The sequence below is a fragment of the Hemiscyllium ocellatum genome, chromosome 20 (genome assembly GCF_020745735.1).
Source record: "Hemiscyllium ocellatum isolate sHemOce1 chromosome 20, sHemOce1.pat.X.cur, whole genome shotgun sequence".
Taxonomy (NCBI): Eukaryota; Metazoa; Chordata; class Chondrichthyes; order Orectolobiformes; family Hemiscylliidae; genus Hemiscyllium; species Hemiscyllium ocellatum.
This window is the reverse complement of record NC_083420.1, coordinates 39644218-39669187: the sequence shown is the minus strand read 5'-3', so window position 1 is coordinate 39669187 and position 24970 is coordinate 39644218. Positions and strand designations below refer to the sequence as shown.

Sequence of the window (24970 nt, the reverse complement as noted above, 5' to 3'; positions counted from 1 at the left end):
GCAGAGGTGACATTGAAGACCAGGAGGTTGCCTGGAAGGTAAGAAATTAGTATATATTTGAGCAGTGGCTAAATCTGAGATACTACACATGTAGTATCTCCCTCCCGCCTGTCCCCTCCTCTAACCAGAAGAAAAGGACTCTGTAAAGTTTTTTTTCTTTTCTTCTATATATTTAAATGCATTGTTTGGTATTAGCTAGTTGAGTTAAAGCTAAGGCTTATAATGTCAGGGGACCTCAGACCCATGGCACGTGCCTCTTGCTTGATGTCGGAACTCAGGGACGTGTGTCCAGCTGCAGCTCTTGTTTGACCGCATGACAGCTCTGGAGCTGCAGATGGACTCACTGTGGAGCATCTACGATGCTGAGGTGGTCGTGGATAGCACGCTTAGTGAATTGGTCACACCGCAGATTAGAATTGCTGAGGGAGACAGTAAATGGATGACCAAAAGGCAGAAAAAAAGTAGGAAGGCTGTGCAGGTGTCCCCTGCAGTCATCTCCCTCCAAAACAGGTATACCCTTTGGATACTGTTGGGGATATGGCTCACCAGGGGAGAGCAGCAGTTGCCAGGATCATGGAACAGCAGCTCTGCTGTTCAGAAGGACAGGAAAAAGACCTGTGGGGCCATAATCATTGGGGATTCTATTGAAAGGGAGTAGATAGGCAGTTCTGAGGCTGAAAACAAGACTCCCGGATGGTATGTTGCCTCCCAGGTGCTCGGGTCAGGGATGTCACCGATCGGCTGCAGAGCATTCTGAAAGGGGAAGGTGAACAGCCAGTTGGTATGGTGCATATAGGCACCAATGACATAAATAAAAAAAAAATGAGATGAGGTCCTGAAAGCAGAACTCAGGGACCTAGGAGACAAGTTGAAGAGGAGGACCTCAAAGATAGTGATCTCAGGATTACTACCAGTGCCACGTGCTAGCCAGGGTAGAAAAGAAAGAATAGGCAGGATGGACACATGGCTTGAGGGATGGTGTAAGAGGGAGGGGTTCAGCTTTGTGGGACATTAGGATTGGTTCTGGGGAAGGTGAGACAATTACAAATTGGATGATCTACACCTGAATCAGACAGGAACTAATTGGGGGAGTTTTTGCTACTGCTTTTGGGAGGGTTTAAACAAGTGCAGCAGCGGATTAGGAACCAGAAGAGAAGACTAGTAGACAGTGAGGTGGAAATTGGAGACTTCAAGGATCATGAAGTTAGCGTTACCAAGAGGAAGAGAGGCAGAGAGCAGATGAACGCAAAGGAACTGGTGGTCTGAAGTGCTTATACTTTAATGCAAGGGGTATAGTGGGTAAGGCAGACAAACTTAGGGCTTGGATTCGTGCCTGGAGTATGGCACTATTGTGATCACAGAGACTTGGTTGAAGCAAGGGTATAATTGGCAACTAAATGTTCCAGGATAGACTTGCTTCAGACAGGACAGAGAGGAGAGTAAAAGGGGGGATGGGAGGGAGTTGCAATGCTGGTCAGGGATAATATCACAGCTGTGCTAAAGGAGGACATTGTGGAGAGCTTGAATAGTGAGGCATTATGGGTATAAATAAGAAGGGTACAGTTACATTGTTTGGGGCTGTACTATAGGCCTCCCAAAAGTGAGCATGAAGTAGAAGAACAATAGGTAAACATATTAAGTAAAGATGTAAAGGCAACAGGGTGGTGGTGATGGGAGATTTCAAATTAGCCAACATTGACTGAGATACACTTCGTATCAGAGGTCTGGATGGGGCAAAATTTGTAGGGAGCATCCAGGAAAGCTTTATCGAGCATTATGTCAATAGTCCAACAAGGGAAGGGGCCACATTGGACCTGCTGTTGGGGAATGAGCCAGGCCACGTGGTAGAAGTTGCAGTGGGGGATTTCTTTAGGAGTAATGACCACAATTCTGTAAGTTTTAGAATACTCATAGACAAAGATGAGAGTGGTCCTAAGAGAAGAGTACTAAACTGGGCCAAGGTCAATTATATCAAAATTAGGCAGGAGCTGGGAAATTTGAAGAGAAGCCCACATTTGATATGTGGGAGGCTTTCAAAGATAGGTTGAAGATAGTGCAGGATAGGCATGTCCCTTTGAAAAACAAGGGATAGGAAAGACAAGATTAGTGAACAGTGGATGACAGGAGAAATCATGCGACTAGCAAAGAGAAAAAAGGAAGCATACATAAGGTCCAGGCAGCTAAGAACAGAACGGGCCTTGGAGGGTGCAGGGTGTAACTCACTTTTGTATATATTCAGTAACTGTAGCCTCCACTGCTTTCTGTGGAAGAGAATTTGAAAGGGAAGCAACCTTAGAATAAAGTTCTTCTCATCTTTGGTTTAATGGGAGACTCTTTATTTTTGAAGTCAGATCTCCCTCTCAGAACTGTTCTGAAGAAAAGACACTGGACCCGAAACTTTAACTCTGATTTTGCTCCACAAATGCTACCAAACCTGCTGAGTTTTTCCAGCAACATCTGTTTTTATCCTTTTAGTTCAATGTATGACTACTCTGTATTTATAATTAAATATACATCTGCCCAACATTAAAACCACATCAAATGCCAGATTGGTCGCACATATTGAGAGTTGTGCTAAACTAAGTTGTAAATTTGCTTGCTGAATTGGTACATTTGTTCTCAGACGTTTTGTCACTATCCTAGGTCACATCATCAGTGAGCCTCCGTTGAAGCACTGGTGTTCTGTCCCGCTTTCTATTTAGATTAGATTAGATTTTCTACAGTATGGAAACAGGCCTTTCGGCACAACAAGTCCACACCAATCCTCCGAAGAGAAACCCACCCAGACCTATTCCCCTACATTTACCCCTGACTAATGCAACTAACACTATGGGCAATTAAGCACGGCCAATTCACCTGACCTGCACATCTTTGGACTGTTGGAAGAAACCGGAGCACTTGGAGGAAACCCATGCAGACACGGGGAGAATGTGCAAACTCTACACAGAGTCGCCTGAGGCTGGAATCGAACATGGAACACTGGCACTGTGAGGCAGCAGTGTTAACCACTGAACCACCGTGCCACCTTTGCATCTTGGTCTGTTAAGGTGGGTGATATCATTTCCGGTTCTTTTTCTCAGAGGTTGGCAAATGGGGTCCAAATCGCTGAGTTTATTGATGGTGTTCTGGTTTGAATGCCAGGCCTCTAGGAATTTCCATCCATGTCTCTGTTTAGCCTATCCTAGGATGGGTGTGTTGTCCCAGTCAAAGTGGTGTCCTTCTTCATCTGTGTGTAAAGATACTTGTGACAGCTGGTCATGTCTTTTGGTGGCTAGTTGGTGCTCATGTATCCTGGTTGCTAGTTTTCTGCCTATCTATCCAGTGGAATGTTTGTTACAGTCCTTGCAGGGTATTTTGTATTGACATTTGATTTGCTGGTTGTTGGTACAGACTCCTTTAGGTTCATCAGTAGCTGTTTCGGTGTTTTGGTAGGTTTGTGGGCTAACATGATGCCAAGAGATAGGAGTAGTCTGGTAATCATCTCAGAGATGTCTTTGATGTATGGTAGTGTGGCTAGAGTCTCGGCATGTTGTACCTTCTTGTTGGGTTTGTTGCTTATGCAACAGCAGACTGTGTTTATCGGGTACTCGTTGTTCTTGAATATGCCGTATAGGTATTTTTCAGCTGCTGCATGTTGTGGCCCATTTAAATAATGTCCTGATGTAGCTCCATTTGTGAGTGTTTGGATGATTGCTCCTGTAGTTGAGTATCTGGTCTGTGTGTGTGTGTGTTGTTTTCCTGTAGATTAATTTCCTGTGCATAATATGAAGCACCACCTTTCTGCCTGATTGCCAGATCAAAGAGAAAGTAAAAAGCCTATCACGTTGATACTTATGAAGATGCTTAGGCACTCGAAGTAATGCCATCTATTGCAGATTGCCACACAACTTAGTTATTAGAATGAGATGTTTAAGTGGGTATGCCCGTGACATTATAATGTCTGACACCGTTTTCGTTATGCATTTGAGTGGCTTTGCTATAGCAGACTACACTGGATCTGATCACAGTCGACAGGTCGTTATTCCAGCTGAGTTACAGACACTGTTATAGTACAGTTTAGTTCAATCAAGAAAAAAAACTGATCTTGAAATGTTCCCTCTGTCAAGCCTCTCTGAACCCAGTATATTTATCTATGCAGTCGCCAGCACTTTCCTTCAAATATTTTCACAAAACTTAATCCATCTGTCCAATAAAACTTGAGAGCAGAAAGTAATTATGTTAGATTCTCTTTAAAAGTCTCTTTCCTACACATTCAAAACAAGCATTTTCAAATGATGTCATGATTCACCGTAATAAAAACAGCGATACACGGAGCAGTTTTACCTAAGTAAATTGGGTAATCTTTACTCACACATTCAGTTATATAATGGACAAATAATCATAGCTTTATGCTCTATACTCCGCTCAGAACTCAACGATGATGCTTGAGAATTTTCCGGATTACATCCTTTTCTCTTCCTCCAAGTCGTGTTCATCCAAGTATTTCTGCACCCCCCCCTCACTATTATGCAAGTCCTTTGTCTCATACGGCAAAGTTTAGTGACTGTTCTCCAAAGCAGTTACCTGATTGAACAAATAGACTTTGTCTCAGGTAACAGATGATATTATTCTGGAACTAGTCAAAACACATAGCAGCATCACATCTGGCAGTTCCTTTCTGAGAAATGCCAGTGAGAAGGGTTCCCAAGTTCTTTTGGATCAGTACTTCATCTAGAGGCCAAGTAACCATTTCAGTCAAATGAGATTTACAAGGGATCATGAATAGTAACAAGAACCTAAATAGTCTGGCCATTCACTCACTAATAATAATTTGCAACATATGGGATCCGAAGGACTTCCACCAGCCTTCTCCTTGTGGTTACAAGCCAAAGTTTATGACCAAAACATGTCCAAATGAAATCCATGGCTGAAAATGCAAAAGTTCATTAAAGCTAAGTTTCTGCAGTCTGCGTATACACAGGAATCGCTATAGTTGATAGTGGACCTTACATTAATTGATGTAGAAGGGAAAGGGGGACCAAAATATTGGCATCACAACAAAAACTGCAATTGAAAAAGTTTAATTTATTTATTCATTGGGCATTTTTAAACCATTCTTATGTAGTCGTCAGGCATAAAACCACATATTTATTCAGATGGATCATACCCTGCAGGTCTGATTGACACCACTCACTTCATTCTACACATCTATCAACTACCACAGGTCAATATCTTTCACAGTCCACCATTATGGCATACACCTGATATCAAAACCCAACGGCCAAATAACACTTAAAAGTACCATATCTGAGCAGCATCTGAAGGAGAAAAGACAAATTAATATTTTAGGTGATGTCCTTGATCTAATAAGGGCCGGAAGCCAAAATCATAACGCATCTTTCCTCTGTCAGATGCTAACAGGCTGCTGTACACTTCCTTTGTTTTCATTAGATTTTCAGGTATCCCAAATTTGTTTGCAATTTTTAATCATTAGCCAATGCCAAGTCTCTTCGCCACAGCACACCCTACAAGTACTGAATACTACAGATGGGAAATTTAAATTGAGCATTCAATAGCATTAAAACAGAATCTGATTTTCATTTGCTAAAGTCTAGACGATCTCAGTTTACAGCTTGGTCACATCTCAACCATATCATTCCATTGTAATTTGAAACGCAAAGCATTTCATCTATTATTTGCTGAAAACTAACTTAATAAATAATCAACCTGCCCAGTTATTTCAGACATTTGCTATAGCCACTCACTTAAATCATGCCAGACAGTTACTTTACATTTAACTTATTATTGTATTTGGTTAAAGTAGCAGCTTCAACAAATATCTTGCACCCTCCAGAGACCAGCTTTCAAATCTGGTCAAAATTAGGATGAAATAGATTTCTTTCACAGACATTCTGCTGCAAATCACAAGTGAATTAAAATCGGACTTCTTCAGCCTGGTCTACCATGGGTTCACATCCTTGATTGAAAATTTAATTTCTATTTGAAGTGTCCTGTAATCAGAGCTTTGTTTACCGATGTAACTTCATTAACATACCCAGTGGATTTTTAAAAAATGAAGTATTAAAAATTCCTAAAATAGACATGATCTCACAATCTTCAACTTTTTGAACAGAAATCACAAAAAGCAATCAAGAACAATTGGCTGCAAATTATTCAGTTATTTTAATTCAGAAGTGCTGAAACTTTGCAGGTAGTTAATCATATTTATTGAGTGGCTGAGCCATAAAACAATAGCACTTTTAACAGAAAAACACCTCAAGTTGATTTGTAACACATACAAAATAGGCACTGTCAAAGACAAAGACACTGTCATATCAAAGGCAATAGTATGAAGGGTGAACAAAAGTTTAGATTGAGGTGACCTTTAGGGAGAAGGCAGAAACATTGAGAACAAGGGGTACAGGGAGTTCAGGAAGGCAATTACCAATTGCAGGATGGCTGAAGATATGATATCTACGGAACTCTGAAGAGATCCATTCAAAAACCCATACTTGGCTTGAATAGTTAATGAAATAACAACAGTCTGGCTCTGTGTCAGGCAGTGACTAGGAAAGGGAATGGAATCAATCACAGATTACACCAAATAAAAGACTAAGTTTTGGTCTAATAGTTTGGCAGCATCATGGACACTAAAAGAACCAAGAAAAGAGTTCTAAATATAAACAGAATGCATATGGAAGATGATTGCATACCTGAGAGCAATGTTGCGAAGAGGTAAAATATAAATAAGAGTGGGCAGCAAAGAGTAAATCCATAGGAGATTCAAACAATAATCATAAGAGGTGTGGAAACAGTTTCTTTTCCAGAGATGTTGTTTCTATGATTGGACAGTTAAGAGTAGACCCAAAGGTCAAGTAAAGCAAGTTGCACCATTCAGCAAAGGAGAAGTGCCAGACAAAGGCACTGTGGCCAATCACATTATGTTACAGCACAGGAGACCAATTATAGACTCAGACCAGGGGGTACAGCTACTGAGAGAAGGGATGATCCTTTAAAACTGAGATGTGGAGGAATTTCTTCAGCCAGAAGGTGTTGAATCTACAGAACTCGTTACTTGCAGATTATTGTGGAGGCCAAGTCATTGAGTGTCTTTAAGACAGAGAAAGATAGGTTTTTGACTTGGATGAGTATTGCGGATTATGAGAAGGCAGGAGACTGGGGTTGAGAAACATAACAGACCTCTGTAACAGCTACTCAGCTAACTCTGCTTGCGAGCTTTTTCTCCAGGAGTCCTGCAGACATTTTTTCTTCAATTATTCAAATATCTTTCGAAAATTATAATTCAATTTATCTCATCCATATTCCCCCAAAAGGGTATTTCAGATCTTAATCATTTACTGCCTAAATACATTTTCCTCATGATATTGTTACTAATTTAAGACAATTGTTAAAAGAATGTGCTCTGGTTCCCAACCCATCTCCATCAACAGAAATAGTTCCTCCCCATCTATTCTGTCCAGACCATCATGACTTTTAACATATCTATGAAATCTCCTCTCAACCCACTCTTCTCAAAGAAGTATAATGTCTTGTAGTTCAAGCTTCTCAGCCCCACAGCTATTATCATTAAACATTTTTTGCCACCTGACCAAAGCCTTCACACATCCTGCCCAAGACCGATACTCGGAGTTGAGGCTGAACCAGTGTTTTATAAAGCTTAACCATAACATCCTTACTTTTGCAGTCTATGCTTTCACTTAAAAAGCCAAAGATTGTCAATGTACCCTACCACCATTAATGAATTGTGCACATAAAATCCCAAGTTTCTCTACTCCCACACCCTATTTAGAATTGTATACTTCAGACTTTATTGTCGGTCTTCATTCTTCCTACTCAAATGTATTTCTTCAGGCTTCACTGCACAAAATTTCATCTGTCATACATCCAGATATTCCATCAACTTACATCTGTCCACCAATATTCTCTCAAAGTTTACAATCTTACCCAAATTCAGTGTCAGCTGCACATTTTTAAATTGCGCTCCTTAATCTCAATTCAAGACACTGATAATAGAGAAAGGCTATAAGATGAAGCATGGGAACTATACATCAGTGGTGGGTATGTTGTTGGAGGAAGGATCTGAGAGATGGATTAGCATGCATATGGAGAGGCAAGGACTGATTAGGGATCGTCAGCATGGCTATGTGCATGGGAAATAACTTCTTACAAATTTTATTGAGTTTTTTGAGGATGCAACCAAAAGGATTGATGAGGGTAGAGCAATAGACATTGTCTACATGGACTTTAGTAAAGCCTTTGACAAAGTTCTGCATGGTAGACTGACTAGTATAGTTAGATCACATGGGATTCAGGGAGAGCTTGTCAATTGGATACAAAAGCGGTTTGACGGTAGGAGACAGAGGATCATAGTAGAGGGTTGTTTTTCAGACTGGAGGCCTGTGACCAGCGGTGTTCAGCAGGAATCGTGCTGGGTCCACTGTTGTTTGTCATTTATATAAATGATTTGGAGGAGAATCAAGGAGGCCTGGATAGTAAGTTTGCAGATGAAAACTAAAATTGGTTTTATAAATAGGTGACGAAGGCTATCTAAGATTATAAACAGATCTCGATCCCATGTGGTTGCAACTGGAGTATGAGAAGTTTAGAGTACCTGATATATGTTTATAAAATCATGAGGGGCATAGATAAGATGAATAACCAAGGTCTTTCCCCAGGATAGGGGAGTTCAAAACTGGGGGGCATATTTTTAAGATGAGAGGAACAATTTTAAAAAGGACCTAAGGGACAACTATTTCACACAGAGGGTGATTTGTACATGGAAAGAACTGCCAGAGGAATTTGCAACCACATGGGATCAATGTGGATTTCACCAGTGTCCTCATTTCCCCTCCCCCCATCTTATCCCAGTCCCAAGCCTCCAACTCAGCACCGCCTTCTTTACCTGTCTATTGTCTTTCCCATCTATCTGCTCCACCCTCCTCTCCGACCTATCACGTTCTCCCCCACCTTTATCTACCTATTGCATTCTCAGCTATCTTCCCCCAGCCTCACATTAATCTCTCAGCCCCCGGTCCACGAGCCTCATTCCTGATGAAGGGCTTAAGCCTGAAATGGTGATTCTCCGCATTTACTGCTGATACACAATTCTTGTAACTTGGTATCTATTCTGTCACTGTGCCTTTTATTCCATGGAATTCACCTTTGCTAAAAAATAGTTATGTAGCATTTCATCGAATTCCTTTTCGAAATCCACATATACAAGCAAAGGCTGCAAAGTCATTGATAAATGTGAGATGGAATACTTTGCTACATTCACTAACAGAGAATGCAACTAGAGAGTTTGCTTCAAAGTATTTCAGTGTTACAGCAGAGGCAGAAATCCAAGTACGGATCTACAGGCCACAGTATTTCTAGACTTAACATCTCCTGAGCTTTCATATGACTAACCTAGGTTGCAGTAGGGCACAATGGTAGGGAATTTCATCCAGAATTACTGATCTTGATTGTCATCTAGTGTCTCTCCAAATTCAGGGGAAGAGAGATATAAAAGTTGGAATACTCACTAGTGAACTCCTGCTGAAATGTACAATTCCTGCTCAGACATAAATGATAACCAATTGACAAGTACTGAAATCCAACCAACACAAGATTGAAGTTTAGCAAGGAGACTAGGTCTTTAGAAGAAATTTTCTTTTTAAAAAAATCTGCTTTTTAAAAATGCGAATTAGATCATTTGGAAATTTGATTACAAACACTTCTATAACTTTTTATTTGCAGTAATTGTATTGCTTATATTTACAATGCTGAAGTATAATTGTGACTGAATGTAAAGCCAGAAGCAAAATTATTTCACTTTATTAAAGAAGAAAATAGAATCAAAATAGTCAATTTTATAATTCTCCAGATGAAGAAATGTGGAGATTGCAATTCTAATATGATATTTCCTCAGAGACTCCCTCCAGTGTGGAAACAGGTAATTTGCCCCGACAAGTCCACACCAACTCTCTGAACAGAAACCCACTCAGACCCATTCCCCTATCCTATTACTCTACATTTTTCCCTGACTAATGCATCTAACCTACACATCCCTGCACACTATGGACAACTTATCATGGCCATTCACCTAAACTGCACATCTTTGGATTATGGGAGGAAACCAGAGCACCCGGAGGAAACCCACGCCGACAGGGGAAGAATGTGAAAACTCTACACAGACAGTCGCCCAAGGCTGGAATCGAACCAGAGTTCCTGGTGCGGTGAGGCAGCAGTATTGACCACTGAGCCACCGTGCCACTATGCAATTTCTTCAAATATTGGTGTCAATTGCTCCATGTCTCTTAAAACGAACAGCCAGTTATTTTTTAGGCTGATTTAGGAATCCCCAGCCCAAACTCTTCAGTCCCACAATTTAGTGTCAGATACTTCCCCCATGGGGGATTTCAGATAAGTCATTTCAATTTGAAAAACATGTGCTTACTGTCTGCGCTTTTAACTTGTGGTTGCCAACATCCTCCACGGCTTGCGATAGCTGATGCTGAAAAGCAAAAGGAAAAAAAAATTAACATCAATAGACCTTTTAAAGTGAAAGAAACAAAGATCCACAAGTATCAGCTAAATATTACATTTTGTTATTTGTTCCTGGCATGAAATGTTTGCTGAGAAGGACAGCAGTATTCATTGCCTATCAAAACTGCCCTTAAGAAAATGATAGTATCCATAAAATGTTAATATCCCCACTGTGTTATAAGGGACCGAGTTCCAGATTTTATTCCAATGACAATGAAAGAATGTCAATACAATTGCAAGTCAAGATGGGGTACAACTTGGAGGGAAATTTGCAGTTGTAGGTGTTCCCAAATGTCTGCTGCCTTTGTTCATTGAGATAGTAGAGGTCACAGGTCTGGATGATGCTATTGAAGGAACCATTTAGCTTTCAGCCTTAAACCTTGACAGCTGTTTTATGAAATAACATGACATTTTAAACACTTTCTATGACTATGATTCTATATGAAATAATCCGGTCTCAGTGGAGTTTTGGAAGTTTTAATATTCCTTCATGCCATCATTAAACACTCCAATTAGCATACGTTATTTGGATAGAAGTTGACATAAAATCTCTCCAAGCTGGGTAGCACTTGGGACTTCATTGGTTGAAAACTATCAACCATGACTCAATTGATAGTAATCAGACAGTTTGAGTCAGATAGCTATGGGTTCAAATCTCACATCAAGATGTGAAAAGACAAATCAAGACTGACTGTGCAGTTCTGAAGGAGTGCTTCACGGATGGATATTGAAATATTGACATCCTATACGCTTTCTCCAGCAGTGATACATGATCTTATGGTACTATTTCAAAGAGCAGGGATTATGCCCAATGTACTGGCCAAGATTTATTCCTCAAATTAACATTCCAAAAACAGACTCCCTGGTTGTTGCCATATTGCTATTTCTGGACGTTTGCTGTGTTCCAAAGAGCTGCTGTTTTCCAACGTTACAACAGCAATGCATTGGCTGTAGAATGTTTTGGGCTGATCTGCGGTCATTAAGATGTTTTTCATAAATGCAAGCTTCCTTTTTCTTTGAAAATTCCTGCATTAGTGAAAGACACCATTCAAAAGCATGAATTTGTGGCCAAAGTTGCTTTACTCCACCAGAAGCTTTGTTGTTAGCAGGATCTTCTGCACTTTGACAAATATAGACTAAACCAGCAAAAAAACTATTGAACTTGTCTATTCCAATGTAAACAACATTTCCCACTAAAAAGTTACTTTTTGTAAGCCTGCCCTTCCTTTCCATCAGAGTTGAATAATTGCTGATGTTTTCTAAAATATGCAAATGACACCTTTTCTTGGCTTTCTTTCTCTTTTATCTACAGTTATTAACCTCACTTTTCTGCACTCATTCTCATTTTGCTTTCTGTGCTTGATTTGACATAGATAGGTAGGAAAGTAAGTTGTGAAAAGGGCATAAAGAGTATGAACTTGGATCTAAATAGGTTAAGTGAGCAGAGAAAAATTTGTCTGGAGTATGATTTGGAAAACTTTGAACTTGCCCACTTTGGCAGGATGAATAAAAATGTAGCATATTATTTAAATGGAGAGACACTGCAGAACATTGATGTATGGCGAAGTCCTGGTACATGAATCACAAATTGTTAGTATGCAGGTAGTAAACGTAGATAGGAAGACAAACTGAATGTTGTAAGTGATTGCAAGGTGATTAAATATGTAAGTAGAGACATTTTTTGCTACGGTTGTTCAAAATGAAGATAACACCATATCTGGATTACTGTGTAGAGTTTCATTTTATTCAAGAGAATTTAAGAAAAGATATAATTGCATCAGAAGCCATTCAGAGTTGGATCACACAACTGATTTTGATGAAGAAGGGTTATCTAATGACGAAATGTTCTGTTTCCACTAGAATAAGACGTGATAATAATGAAATGTTTAAGATCTTAATAGATTTTTACAGGGTGGTTGCTGAAAAGATATTTCCTCTTGTGAGAGAAATTAGACTAGAGGACACAGTTTAATAATCAGGAGCCTCCAAATAAATATAGAGATGAGGAGAACATTTTCCTGTCAGTTCCTTGAGTTGACTGAACACTTGACTGGGAGCAGTGGAGGCAGAGTCATTGAATGTTTTTAAAGCAGAGATTCTTGACTCAGAAGGGAGTTCAAGGATATCGTCAATAGGCAGGAAAATGGATTTCATGTCACAATCACGTCAGTCATGATCTAGGAAGGAAGCAGAGAAGGCACAAGGAACTGAATAGTCCCATTCTTGCTTCCAATTTACATAACATGTTTTTCTTTCCTCAGTTCGGATGGAAGGTCATTGACCGTTACTCCCCATAGATGCTGGCTTAACAGATGACTATTCAAGCATTGTCTGTTTGATTTCAGATTTCTAGAATCTGCAGCATTTTTCCTTAATGAAATTCAGTTGCTTGCAAAGCACGGATAGGTTTCAGATCCTCAGTGGGAGGAACTGCATCAAAATAGTTGCTTTAAGAACAATAAATTCCAGTGTACAATTTCATTGAAAAATCTATAGACAAATGTAACTGCAATGAATTACTAGCATTCCACCTGGCCCAGAATCCCTCACAGTATTGTATACTCAAAATGCTGATCCCTGTAGATTTTACCTTTAGATCTATGGTTTTGACTGCCTAAGTGAATGCATAGAGAACTGAAGAACAATACTATAATCCTGACATTTGATTTTTCTTTAGTAAGAACCAATCACATTATTAGCAAATATCTAATTAGATCAATTAAACACGAGATTCTGCACAAATTTTTCATGTTTTAAAGATCTTCCACAATATCCGTATCAACATACATGTTTCATGAAAACTGTTAAGACAAGAACACTTGCTCATTTACCTCATTGTTACTTGTGGAACCTTGCTGAGCGCAAATATGCTGCTGCATTTCCCTACATTAAAGTTATGAGTATACTTGAAAAGAACTTCTTGGTTGAAAAGCACATTTGGAAGTTAAGGCTACAAAGGGTGTACAATAATGGAAGTTTATTCATTCATTTTGTCCACAATCTAATCCTCTGAAGTTTGCTTAAAGGGAAGTGGTAGCAACAAAGGTTTTATATGTGCATTAAACAAACTTCTTCACATTTTATTTTTATTCTAAATTAAAGGTTATGCAGTTCTATGAATTATGGCTTCTCCTGCATGCACTTCTTGTTCCTTTTCAACGATACACAATGAGAAGCTTTTCTGGGAAATTTCAAGGTATGTGGACTTCAAGGTTCACAAACCTCCATTATGAAGAAACCTTACTCTAAACAGGAAAGCAATTCCAATTCACTTCAGGTATATGCTCAATTACCACACTATATCTTGACGCATTCGAGTGTTAAGTGCAATTCAGAGCTTCGTTTAAAGTAACTTCCAGCTTTTAGGTACCCTTACCAAAGGAAAGCATAAAATCGAGATAATTGAAGGAAAAATTGAAAACCTTGCACTGTGGCCAATCCTAAGGAGTTCCAACTCTAACAGTATTAAAGTAACGAAGGTCCTGTACAAATGCTTTGGATTATTTCAAGACTTCAAATGAACACGTGGAAACTTTCAGTGTTGTTGGTTTTTAAAATTTGAATTGAAATACATTCACAGCAAAGCATTCAATGAATACTTCACTTCTTTCTTCCAATTAATATCATCTAAAAAATATAAATATATATAATAAAAGCAAGAATGCAGTTCTTATCTAAAAGCCAATGGAATCAATTTGTCAGCAGTATTTGAAATGACAATGTCACTAGCAGTCACAGAGCACAGAGATCTGCAGCACAAATAAAGGGCATCAGGCTGCTGAGACTGCACCAGTCAAAATCAAGCACCTAACTAATCTAGTTCCATTCTCTAGTACTTGACCCACACCTCTGTATGTCTTGGATTGGTAAGTGCACATCTTAATACTTCTTATATAAGGGTTTCTGTCTCTCCCACCCTTATAGGTAGTGAGTCCCAGATTCCCATCATCCAGTCGGCAAAAACATTGTTCTTCACATCACCTCTTAACCTTGTGCCCCTTATTTAAATCTGTGTTCCTGGTCATTGGTTCCTTCATCATGGGGAGAAGTTCCTTCCTCTCCGACCCCTCATTATTTTATATTTCTCAATGATGTTCCATCCTCATGTTCCTCTGCTCCAAGGAGGACAATGCTATGCTATCCAATCTCTTTTCATATCTAAAACTCTCCAGCACAGGATACATCTTGGGTAAACTTCCTCTGCAAACTCATGAAGGCAATCACATCCACTCCTATAATGTGGATTCCAGAACAGCACATAAAACTCTAGCTGTGGCCAACCCAACATTTTATATCAGCATAACTTGCCTGATCTTAATAAAAGCAAATTACTGCAAATGCTGGAATCAAACCATTTTCTCTTTTGCCTGATCTTAAATTCTATACCTTAATTAATATAGACAAGTATCCATTCCGCCTTAACTGCTTTAATTGTCCATCCCACTGCTTGAAGGGACTGGTGCACGTGCACATGCACACCAAGATCCCTCTGATCCTCAGTGCTTCTAAGTGTACAACTATTCATCATGTATTCCCTTGCTTTGTTTATCCAGCCCAAGTGCATGAACACACAAACACATTCAAATTGAATTCTATTGCCACTGATCAGCCCAGCTGACCACTCCCATCCATATCTTCCTGTAATCTAAGGCTGTCCTCATGATTTAACACCCCACCAATTTTCGTACCATTCGTGAACTTACTGACTACCCCTCCTACATTCAGGTTTAAATTTTTTGTATATACTACAAACAACAAGGGCCCAAATATGGATTCCTGTAGAAACAAAAAAAAACACAAAGAACTACATATGCTGGAAATGAGAAACAAAGTCAGAAACCACAGAAAAAGGTCAGGTCGGGCAGTATCATGTACCAACCTTTTCCTAGGTATCAGTTCTGAAAAAGGGACACTGGACCTGGAAGGTTAACACTGCTTTCTCTCCACAGATGCTGCCTGACCTGCTGAGTTGTTCCAGCAATTTCTGATTTTGTCACTGATTCCTGGGGAACATGACCAGACACAGGCTTCCATAATATCCTTAATGTTATGCTAAATTCCGTTCGACCAAAAAGGATACTTAGCATTAGCCGTCTTGATTATGTGCTGTACCTGCATACTAACTTTGTGATTTAGAACACGTAGATCGCTCTACAGCTTGAAATTCTACAGTCGTTCTCCAGCTAAATAACACCTAGGTTTTTCTTCTTCCTACCAAAGTGAATGACTTCATACTTTCTCACATCATGTTCCATCTGCCAGATAATTACCTATTCGCTCATCCCATCTATATCTGTCTGCAGCTTATGGCTTCTTCACAATATATTTTCCTACGTACCTTGGTGTGGTCTGCAAGCTTTGCAACCACGACGTCACTCTCCTCATTTAATTTATTGATGTAAATTATAAGAAGTTGACAGCACACCACAGACCCTTGTAGAACTCATCGGATTTAGCAAATTAAAAACTCATTTATGCAACCTCTATTTTCTGCCAACTTTCAACAATGAGGACAGGAGCAAAGTATTTATTTCCTTATCATCTAATGTTAACTGTTAACATTAACTTAACAAGAAGATTAACACTTCTCTACTCCCTCGTTTTCTTTTTAAATACTTGTGGAAACTCTTGCATTTTTTTTACATTCCTAGAGTTCTCTAATTTCTTCTTCCTCATTAACCTTTAAGTCATTTTCTGCCATTCTTTTCTTCCGATCAATAATTTGACTTGCCAGTGACCTGTGCACGTTTTCCTTAAATTTGATGCTTTCCCTAACATCTTTATTTTACCTTAGAAGACAAATCCTCCTGTCACAAAGCTTATTTTTTCCCTAAAAGATGTTCTTCGGCTCAAGGATATTCTGTCCTTGTTTTTTTTTACAGAGGGGTAATAAACCAGGCTGGGTTCCAAAAGGATTTTGAGAGGCCTTTTGTTTATATGTAAACAGATGAGTCTTCAGGCCAACGTGGTCATGTCTTAGAAGTGACCTGTATAATGAAAGGGGAATGGTCAGCTCTCTAGCTGAGTAGGAGAAAGTGAGGACTGCAGATGCTGGAGATCAGAGCTGAAAATGTGTTGCTGGAAAAGCGCAGCAGGTCAGGCAGCATCCAAAGAGCAGGAGAATTGACGTTTCGGGCATGAGCCCTTCCTCAGGAAAGTGTGCCAAGCAGGATAAGATAAAAGGTAGGGAGGAGGGACTGGGGGAGGGGCATCGGAAATGCGATAGGTGGAAGGAGGGTGATAGGCAGGTGTGGGGGTGGGCGCGGAGAGGTCAGGAAGAAGATTGCAGGTTAGGAAGGCAGTGCTGAGTTTGAGGGTTGGGACTGAGACAAGGTGGGGGGGGAGGGGAAATGAGGAAACTGGAGAAATCAGAGTTCATCCCTTGTGGTTGGCGGGTTCCTAGGCGGAAGATGAGGCGCTCTTGCTCCAGCCGTCGTGTTGCCATGGTCTGGCGATGGAGGAGTCCAAGGACCTGCATGTCCTTAGTGGAGTGGGAGGGGGAGTTGAAGTGTTGAGCCACGGGGTGATTGGGTTGGTTGGTCCGGGTGTCCCAGAGGTGATCTCTTAAATGTTCCGCAAGTAGGCGGCCTGTCTCCCCAATATAGAGGAGGCCACATCGGGTGCAGCGGATGCAGTAAATGATGTGTGTGGAGGTGCAGGTGTATTTGTGGCAGACATGAAAGGACCCCTTGGGGCCTTGGAGGGAAGTAAGGGGGGAGATGTGGGCACAAGTTTTGCATTTCTTGCGGTTGCAGGGGAAGGTGCTGGGAGTGGAGGTTGGGGTGGTAGGGGGTGTGGACCTGACGAGGGAGTCACGGAGGGAGTGATCTTTTCAGAATGCTGATAGGGGAGGGGAGGAAAATATATCCCTGGTGGTGGGGTCCGTTTGGAGGTGGCGGAAATAACAACGGAAGGTATGATGTATATGGAGGTTGGTGGGGTGGTAGGTGAGGACCAGTGGGGTTCTGTCCTGGTGGCAATTGGGGGGGGCGGGGCTCAAGGGTGGAGGAGCTGGAAGTGGGGGAGATGCAGTGGTGAGCATCGTCGACGACGTTTGGGGGGAAATTGCGGTCTTTGAAGAGAGAGGTCATCTGAGTAGCTTAGTTCAGGCCTGAACTGGTTAAGAGTTTAACAGTGAGCTGTGTGGAAACTCTCTCTCTCTTTCTGCCCTTCAATTTCAACCTGTAAGTATGTGTCCCATTTATACTGGTCTTTAAAGGGAGTTTGCTTACTGGGACTGTTGTGTATATTCAGAACAGCATACTTAAGTCTAGTTGGATAGACTGAGTTCTGTAGGGGTTCTTTATTCTGTTCTTTGTGTTTCATTGTGTAATGTTGTGAATAATTTTTTTGTCCATTTTAAAATCTAGTCATCATCCTAGCTAACTTAATCCAGATAATTTTCACTGTGCACTTATCGAAAAAAATTGCAAAGTTATGGTGTGAGCTGCCTGCTTCAGAATGTCCTGAGTAGTCTGGCCGAGTTAACACTCCCTTTAAATGCTTTTCTTTATAATAGACTGGCTTACATTTCTTTTGAAAATGAAAACAGACAAGTGACCAAAGGAGATCTTTCGAATTCGGAAAGATTTTGATCAAACAGATACAAATAGTTTGTCCCATTGGAGAGAGCACAACTAGACAGCATCCACATAATACAGTCACTACAACTGGCAAAGAATGAATAGCTTGTTTCCGTACAGCACATCAGGTTGTTATGCCTCACTTTGTAGACTATTGAAAATCAAGCCCGGGTATTCCAAAGTCTTCGCGAAAGCTAAAGATTTTTAAATACACACATAATTCCCTAATTTAAACATCTTTGAGACCTACGTTGATAGAAAGCACAGACTAATTTTCTATACATAGCAAGCATTACTAATTGTTACAAACAAACAGACTCTAATTAACAGAATGAACTACGAACTGTCAACATATAACTCTACGAGTTAAAACTCTAACTCCCCCCTTATAAATACACCTCCTACACCCAGGGTAGACATAAAACTGAAGAAACATAGCATGTTATGGGCAGTTGGAAAAACTGGGAAGGCTTATAGGATTTCCTGAGATCAGAATGCTGCTTCTTCACCTTCCTTCGTCAGATGCTTTTACTGATTTATAAAAGGCATGCAGTGATTGGTCACACTGATAAAGGTCTTGGACTTAATTTAAAGTCACAGCTTACAATAACTGAAGAAAAAGTAAACTGGCTTTCTTCAGGATTACAGTCTATTTTTTCTGCAAAGAAGAGGTAGCTCCTAGCCTTGCAGAGATTGCACAGCTTCTCACTACCAAGCTGTTCAGCAAATTGGGAACCAATCACAGTTAATAGCAGGAAGGAGGTCTTTGTCATTCGTCTTCAAAATAGTGACCAGATGTCAATCAATTGTGTGTTGCTGTAATCATTATTTCTACACAGTCCTCAGCTCTAGCTCATCTGCAAACCTTCCACTACTGTTTGAACCTGAACCTGGGAAAACAGCATTTATAATAAGTGTCAGGTTACTTGCTTTCAACTGCTCCCTTCCACAATCCTTGATTTTTAAACCAGTTATTTTCCCATTTCAGCCAACTATTGAAAATAAGTAAAATAAAAACAAACAGTCTTTAATGCACATAATGATTTCTCAGCCATATGTGCAGCACTAATACTATACCCTCAGTGCAAGGATTTATCAGATTTTTCTTTTCCTTATCCCTGAAACAATTCCTGAACCCATTTTTTTAAAAAAATGGCAAGGGCACCACAAAGTTCAGAGGCCACTTAACATAGCAGCCTTCCAGCCCGGTTTGGTGGTCTCTCACGCCAGCTAGGTGGTCTCTCATGCTGACTTGATAATCTCTTGGTAGAATGTGGCAGTCTCTCAGCCACATGGTGGTCTTCCAATGGCCCATAGTGGTCTTTCAGCCCACATAGCCTCCCAGTCTCGAAGTGATTCCAGAGCAGTCTCCCAACCTTGAAAACTTCAAGCTGAAGCCCATCATGGTCTTAAGTCTAGGCTCACACAGACTGGAAGCCAGATGTCAGCATGGACAATATTGGACAGACATTGTTCTGACCCTTTTATGTCTCTATTTCCTAATTTATTCGGACAATCTGCAATGCTGGACTCTTTATTTCCTAACTTTTTTTCCGAAGAACTTGTACTGAAGAATCTGTACCTAGCTACCCTTGTATCGAACATGGTACCATATGTGATGACTTGTAAACTTTTCACATTACTCATTTGAGTACACAACAATAAAGCTAATTCATTCATTCAATTCAAAATTCAATTCCTATCAATGCTGATATCTAAATTAAACATTCTTGAAAGTAACAAAACAAATTGAAGCAATTTGAGGTGGGACAAAACTTTTCTGCAGTTGACAGAAATGTAAGAGGTAGAGACCAGGGAATTGTCTTCCAGAAATTAATCAAACACACCAGAAGCTGTTTAAAGCATAGCAATCCCAATTCCATGAATCAAAATCAAAATTTAAAATTAACTGGAAAATGAATTTTCTCACTCACTACATTAGTAGTTGGTCTAATCAATTGTATAAAAGTTTACAGACAATCACATAAGGATGTAGAAAATAGGAATTACTTTGTTTGGCACAAGTATATTGCAGTTTGCATTTGATGAATTACAATATATGACTGAACATGACAGAAACAATATAAAATACTAATGCACAAAGTTAAACTTCACCTGTTATTGCATTAATAATTCAATTTTGACATTGATCATATTCTGAACCTAGAAAATCATTTTGGTTATCGATCTCACAATTTGAGGATGACTTTTATTCAGGATCATGTATCCCTGTGTGAATCTTCATATGACTAAATAAGCTAATTCTCTTTGGACACACAGGACAAGACATCTCACAAACAAAATACTTCTTCAGTTCTGAGGAAAGGTCACCAGACCCGAAACGTTAACTTTGATTTCTCTGCACAGATGCGGTCAGACCTGCTGAGCTTTTCTAGCAACAGATGTTTTTATTTCTGATTTACAGCATTGAGTTATTTCAGTTTTTAAAATATTTCATACTTGAACTCACCCAAGGCCTCGCAATCCAACAAAATCCTATGAAATATTACAACTGAAGTTCAAGAATAAAACTATAATTAAAAAAGATGTTTGAAGTTTTACAAACAAAAAACAGGAAAGTATAAAGAATGAAAATCTAAAATTATATAATGTGGAAAGTTGGGTGAAATTTCTCTGCAACCTAAGCACATCTGTATACTTCAGGCATTTCATCAGATTCATTAACAGCATGATTTTCAAATGCAATTAAACACGGCAGCCAACTTGAACAAATCATTTCACAAATAATTAGTCCACTGCAAGATACCAGAATGTTCAGCCAGTCAGAAGACAGAAGAGTCCCTGAGGCCAGAAATATGCAATGTCTATCCACATGACACCTCTCATGAAGGAATCCCTACAGTTTTTCCAAAGAAAGATAAATAAATTTACTCAATATGAGCTAATTACTGAAAACATTGACAAAACAATTGTACTTTTATTTGTAGCAAGGTTTAGAGTCAAAACAATGGAAGGTAGCAATCTGAGCACGGTAGATATTTTCAAACTGTTTCGCTTGTAACCACCCATTTATTCTCAAACTTCAGGCAAGCATTTGCCTGGCTTCAAGCATTCATACACATCAAGAATAACAAGTTTAAAAATACGTCCAGTTGTCACCTGTTTCCTTCTATAATTGTGATTTGGAAATCTATTTTGGATATGTTCCACAAACATGTATGTTCAATTCAACCATTCTCATTTCTTTCCTTATCATCTCTTCTATCTTAAGATCCTTTGCAAAGATTCATTCGTTGAGCTATTCACAATAATATGAACCCACCAGTGTCAGTAATGATAGGTGAAGGTACTTAAGTGATATTAAATGGTAATTTTTAAATTGTAAATTTATATTAACCACAACACATAATTAACCTTTTGATTCAAAATGTTCCTATTCAATTGAACAAATTCATTGTTTTGAACACTAGATTAACAGAGATATACAACATGGAAACAGACTCTTTGGTCCAACTCGGCCATGCCAACTAGATAGTCTGAATTAACCTAGTCCCATTTGTCAGCATTCAAATGGGACTATCCTTCTAAACCTTTCCTAATCATATACATATTCAGGTTTCTTTTAATTGTTCTAATTGCACCAGCCCAATTTCCAATTTTGCGTTATACAGATTATTCGTTACAAATAATTTGTAGATTCAAATATATTTAGCACAAAAAATGAACGTGCGTTGTCAATAAGCTTTATGCATCCAATTCACACCAGTTGTAGGATATGTATACAACAGCCTGTTATTGGCAAATCCTTAAATTGATATTAGTCATAAACTTCTACTTTTAAAATAAATAACTCAAACTGAATTGTAGAAGCAAAGCTTTCGACAAAAGCTGCAGAAACATTAATAACGGATATGCAACTGATACTTCAAAATCCCCTATTCTTAATTCCTCATCAAAATCCAACAACTACAAGACACAGCAGTCAAAACAGTAAATGTTGTACTTTCATCATCAGGAGCTGACTGGTACCTGAATAGTACTGAGATCAATTCAAAGAAAATCAGCACTTTCCCATAGACAGTCCACAAGCACGTATGACCTGATTAAGCATTCCAAAGTTTTAAATTTTTCAAATGATTGTTTGAGTTCCAATATTTCTGAGGTCTGTTTAATAACTACTTTGCATATTAAACAATGTTCCCACAAAAATAATTTAGCATTTACTGGTTAGTACAGAAGCCTGAAGCATAACATCAGGGGTTGTAATGTAATCTCTAACTACTGATATTTCCTGTGGAGTACAAGACTGTGCTGTATCCTCCATTACAAATAGGTTTAACCATGACAGCAATTATCAGCCTAATAAACTCTGTTACTTATGGTCCCCAAGGATGGTGGGTGTGTAAATAAAAACTTAATTCAGAGTAAACAGTGGGAAAGTCTATATCTGTACTGTGATTTGAAAAGCAACTGGAAATTGTTGATACAAACAGGGTAAGCATGCACACCCCACCACATGCCACTTTAGATTGAATACCGAAGCTTTTCCGAAGGTATTAATAGTAAATGCAGTCAAATCTGCTTCCATCAAATAACTGCCTATGAAAGACAATTACCAATGCAAAACAAATGCTTCTACTATCATGTGTTTATTTTAAAATTAAGTTGCAGAATGTGAGCATCTCTGTTAAATTTTATTACTGCCCATACAATGAGTAGTTTACAGTGTCACTTCACAGGGTAGACAGTGGCTAATCACATTTGACAGAACAAGTAACAGCAACTCGTAAGCAGCAGAACTATAACATAACAAGGCATTCCAAAGCCCATTACACATGTTTTATAAGCAAAGTTTGTCCCCACATCACAGAATGAGACATAAGAGCAGGTGACCAAAGGTTGGCCACAGGTAGAATGCTATGAAAGGAATGCTGTAAGAGAGGGACAGAAGTTCAGTGAGGGAATTTAACAGCTTTGGGCAATGGCAGGTGAAAGCGGTGTCACCAATACAGCAATTAAAAGTAGGATGCTTAAGAGTCCAAAATTAGAGCAGAATAGATATCTTGGAGAGTTGTGAAGCCAGAGAAGAATACAGAAATAAGGAAAGGAGAGATGATGGAAAGATTCAAAAGCAAGAATGAGAATTTAAAATTGAGCAATTGTTTAACCAGAGGCGATGAAGATCAGGAAGCACAGAAATGGTGAATGAATGGACTTGGTGCAAGAAGGGGCACAATCATCAGAGTTATACAAGTAGAATCATAGAAGTTTTAAAGCACAGAAAGAGGCCATTTAATCCATCATGTCTGTATTAGACAAAAAAACACAATCAGTTTAATCCCACTTTCCAACATTTAATTTGTAACATTGCAGCTAACACTAGTTGGGATGCAGCCACCTTTTTCAAACAAATTGAGAGTTTTGTCTCCAGTACCTTTTCAGGGAGTTCAAGATGTCAAGTGAGTGATCTCAAATCCAAATAAGATAAATGTGAGAAACTGATCTGGAGCATTTGGAGGTAGGAAATATACAAGTGAAGGTTTTGTTAGTCGACAAGCAGTAGCAGGGACAGACTTGGACACTGTCACAGGGGTCAAAATAAGAGGAAGAGTCTCAGATTTCCTTCTCTAAAAAGATGACTGAATTAGTTGCATTTTAACTATATTCCCATAACTTCATGTTTAAACATTAATTCCAGATATTTTTAAGCTGAATTCAAATTCTTAAGCTTCAATTATAGGCTCAGATTCACATTCTTTATATTACTAGACAAGACCTCCAGACTAAAATCCCAACAAAATAACCTCAAAATTAACGATTTGGCATGTCCCATACATAACTTTCAACAACAAATATAATATATAAATTTAAAAAGGAAACAACATTGGTTAAGTTGGTGGTACAAAGAGTTACTGCAAACAAAACATATATTGCACGTATTCAGCAATTATTAATTGAACAAAGACCATAACAATCTGAATATTAAAATAGCTAGAAAGACAAACAGAAACAGTCTTCGTTAGGATGAACTTTCCAAAGTCCTCTCCAAATCTGTAAAGTTGCAATGGCATCCACAACTGCAGGGGCTAAGAGTTAAAAAAATTACTTTAAATATCATTAAAAATTGACAAGTAGAAACAAGTTACAATTGTTAATCATGAGTTCTGAAGATACGAACTAAAAACAAATTGAAAACATTGCCTCTAATAAACATTGTCGGTATTACTTCATAGTTTAGCAATATCAGATTAAGATGCAATACACTAAACACAAGAACATAAGCACCTAGGAGCATGATTCAGCCAGTCATCCTTTTCAGTCAGCTCTGAAATTCAATGAGATCTTGCCAGATCTTCTATTTCAACATCACTTTCCCTAAAGATGCTTCTGAAATGTAGTAATCCATTGATATTAGTCTTGACCCACTCAACAACCGGGCCACCACAGTGGCAGTGAACTTAAAATATTCAACTTCTGAGTCAAGAAATTCCTCCTCCTCTTAATATTAATATGCCTTCTATTACTGTGCAATCTTGTCCCGGGTCTAAACTCTCCTTTCATGCACCTTGTCAATTCCTGCAAGAATTTTATATGTTTGAATGAGAGCCCTTCTCTTTGTACTAAATGCAGAAGAATGTAGACCAGTCCATTAAATTTCTCCTCATAAATCAATTCCTCCATCTCATGAATTAACATGGTGAACCTTCACTGCAACCTTTTTATGACGAGCAAAGCTTTGCTGAGATAAGACCACCAGTACTGCATACAATATTCTTGGCACAATCTCACCAAGTTTTAAGTAATTGCAGTAAGACAGCTTTACTCTTATACTCAATTGCAGTTGCAGGGCCAACACAGTATCTACATTCGAAATTAATTGCTGTACCTGTATTCAACTT

At 39.1% G+C, this 24970-nt stretch overlaps 1 protein-coding gene across 4 annotated transcripts in view; it reads right to left on the bottom strand.

Moving 5' to 3' along the window:
• The window catches only part of mad1l1 (mitotic arrest deficient 1 like 1), an 897160-nt gene that overhangs the window by 607297 nt on the left and 264893 nt on the right, over positions 1–24970 (bottom strand). For all 4 annotated transcript variants that reach the window (XM_060840293.1, XM_060840292.1, XM_060840294.1 and 1 more), the window contains exon 13: positions 10439–10495. In XM_060840293.1, the coding sequence (XP_060696276.1) occupies positions 10439–10495 (57 nt within the window). The remainder of the gene's footprint in view (positions 1–10438; positions 10496–24970) is intronic.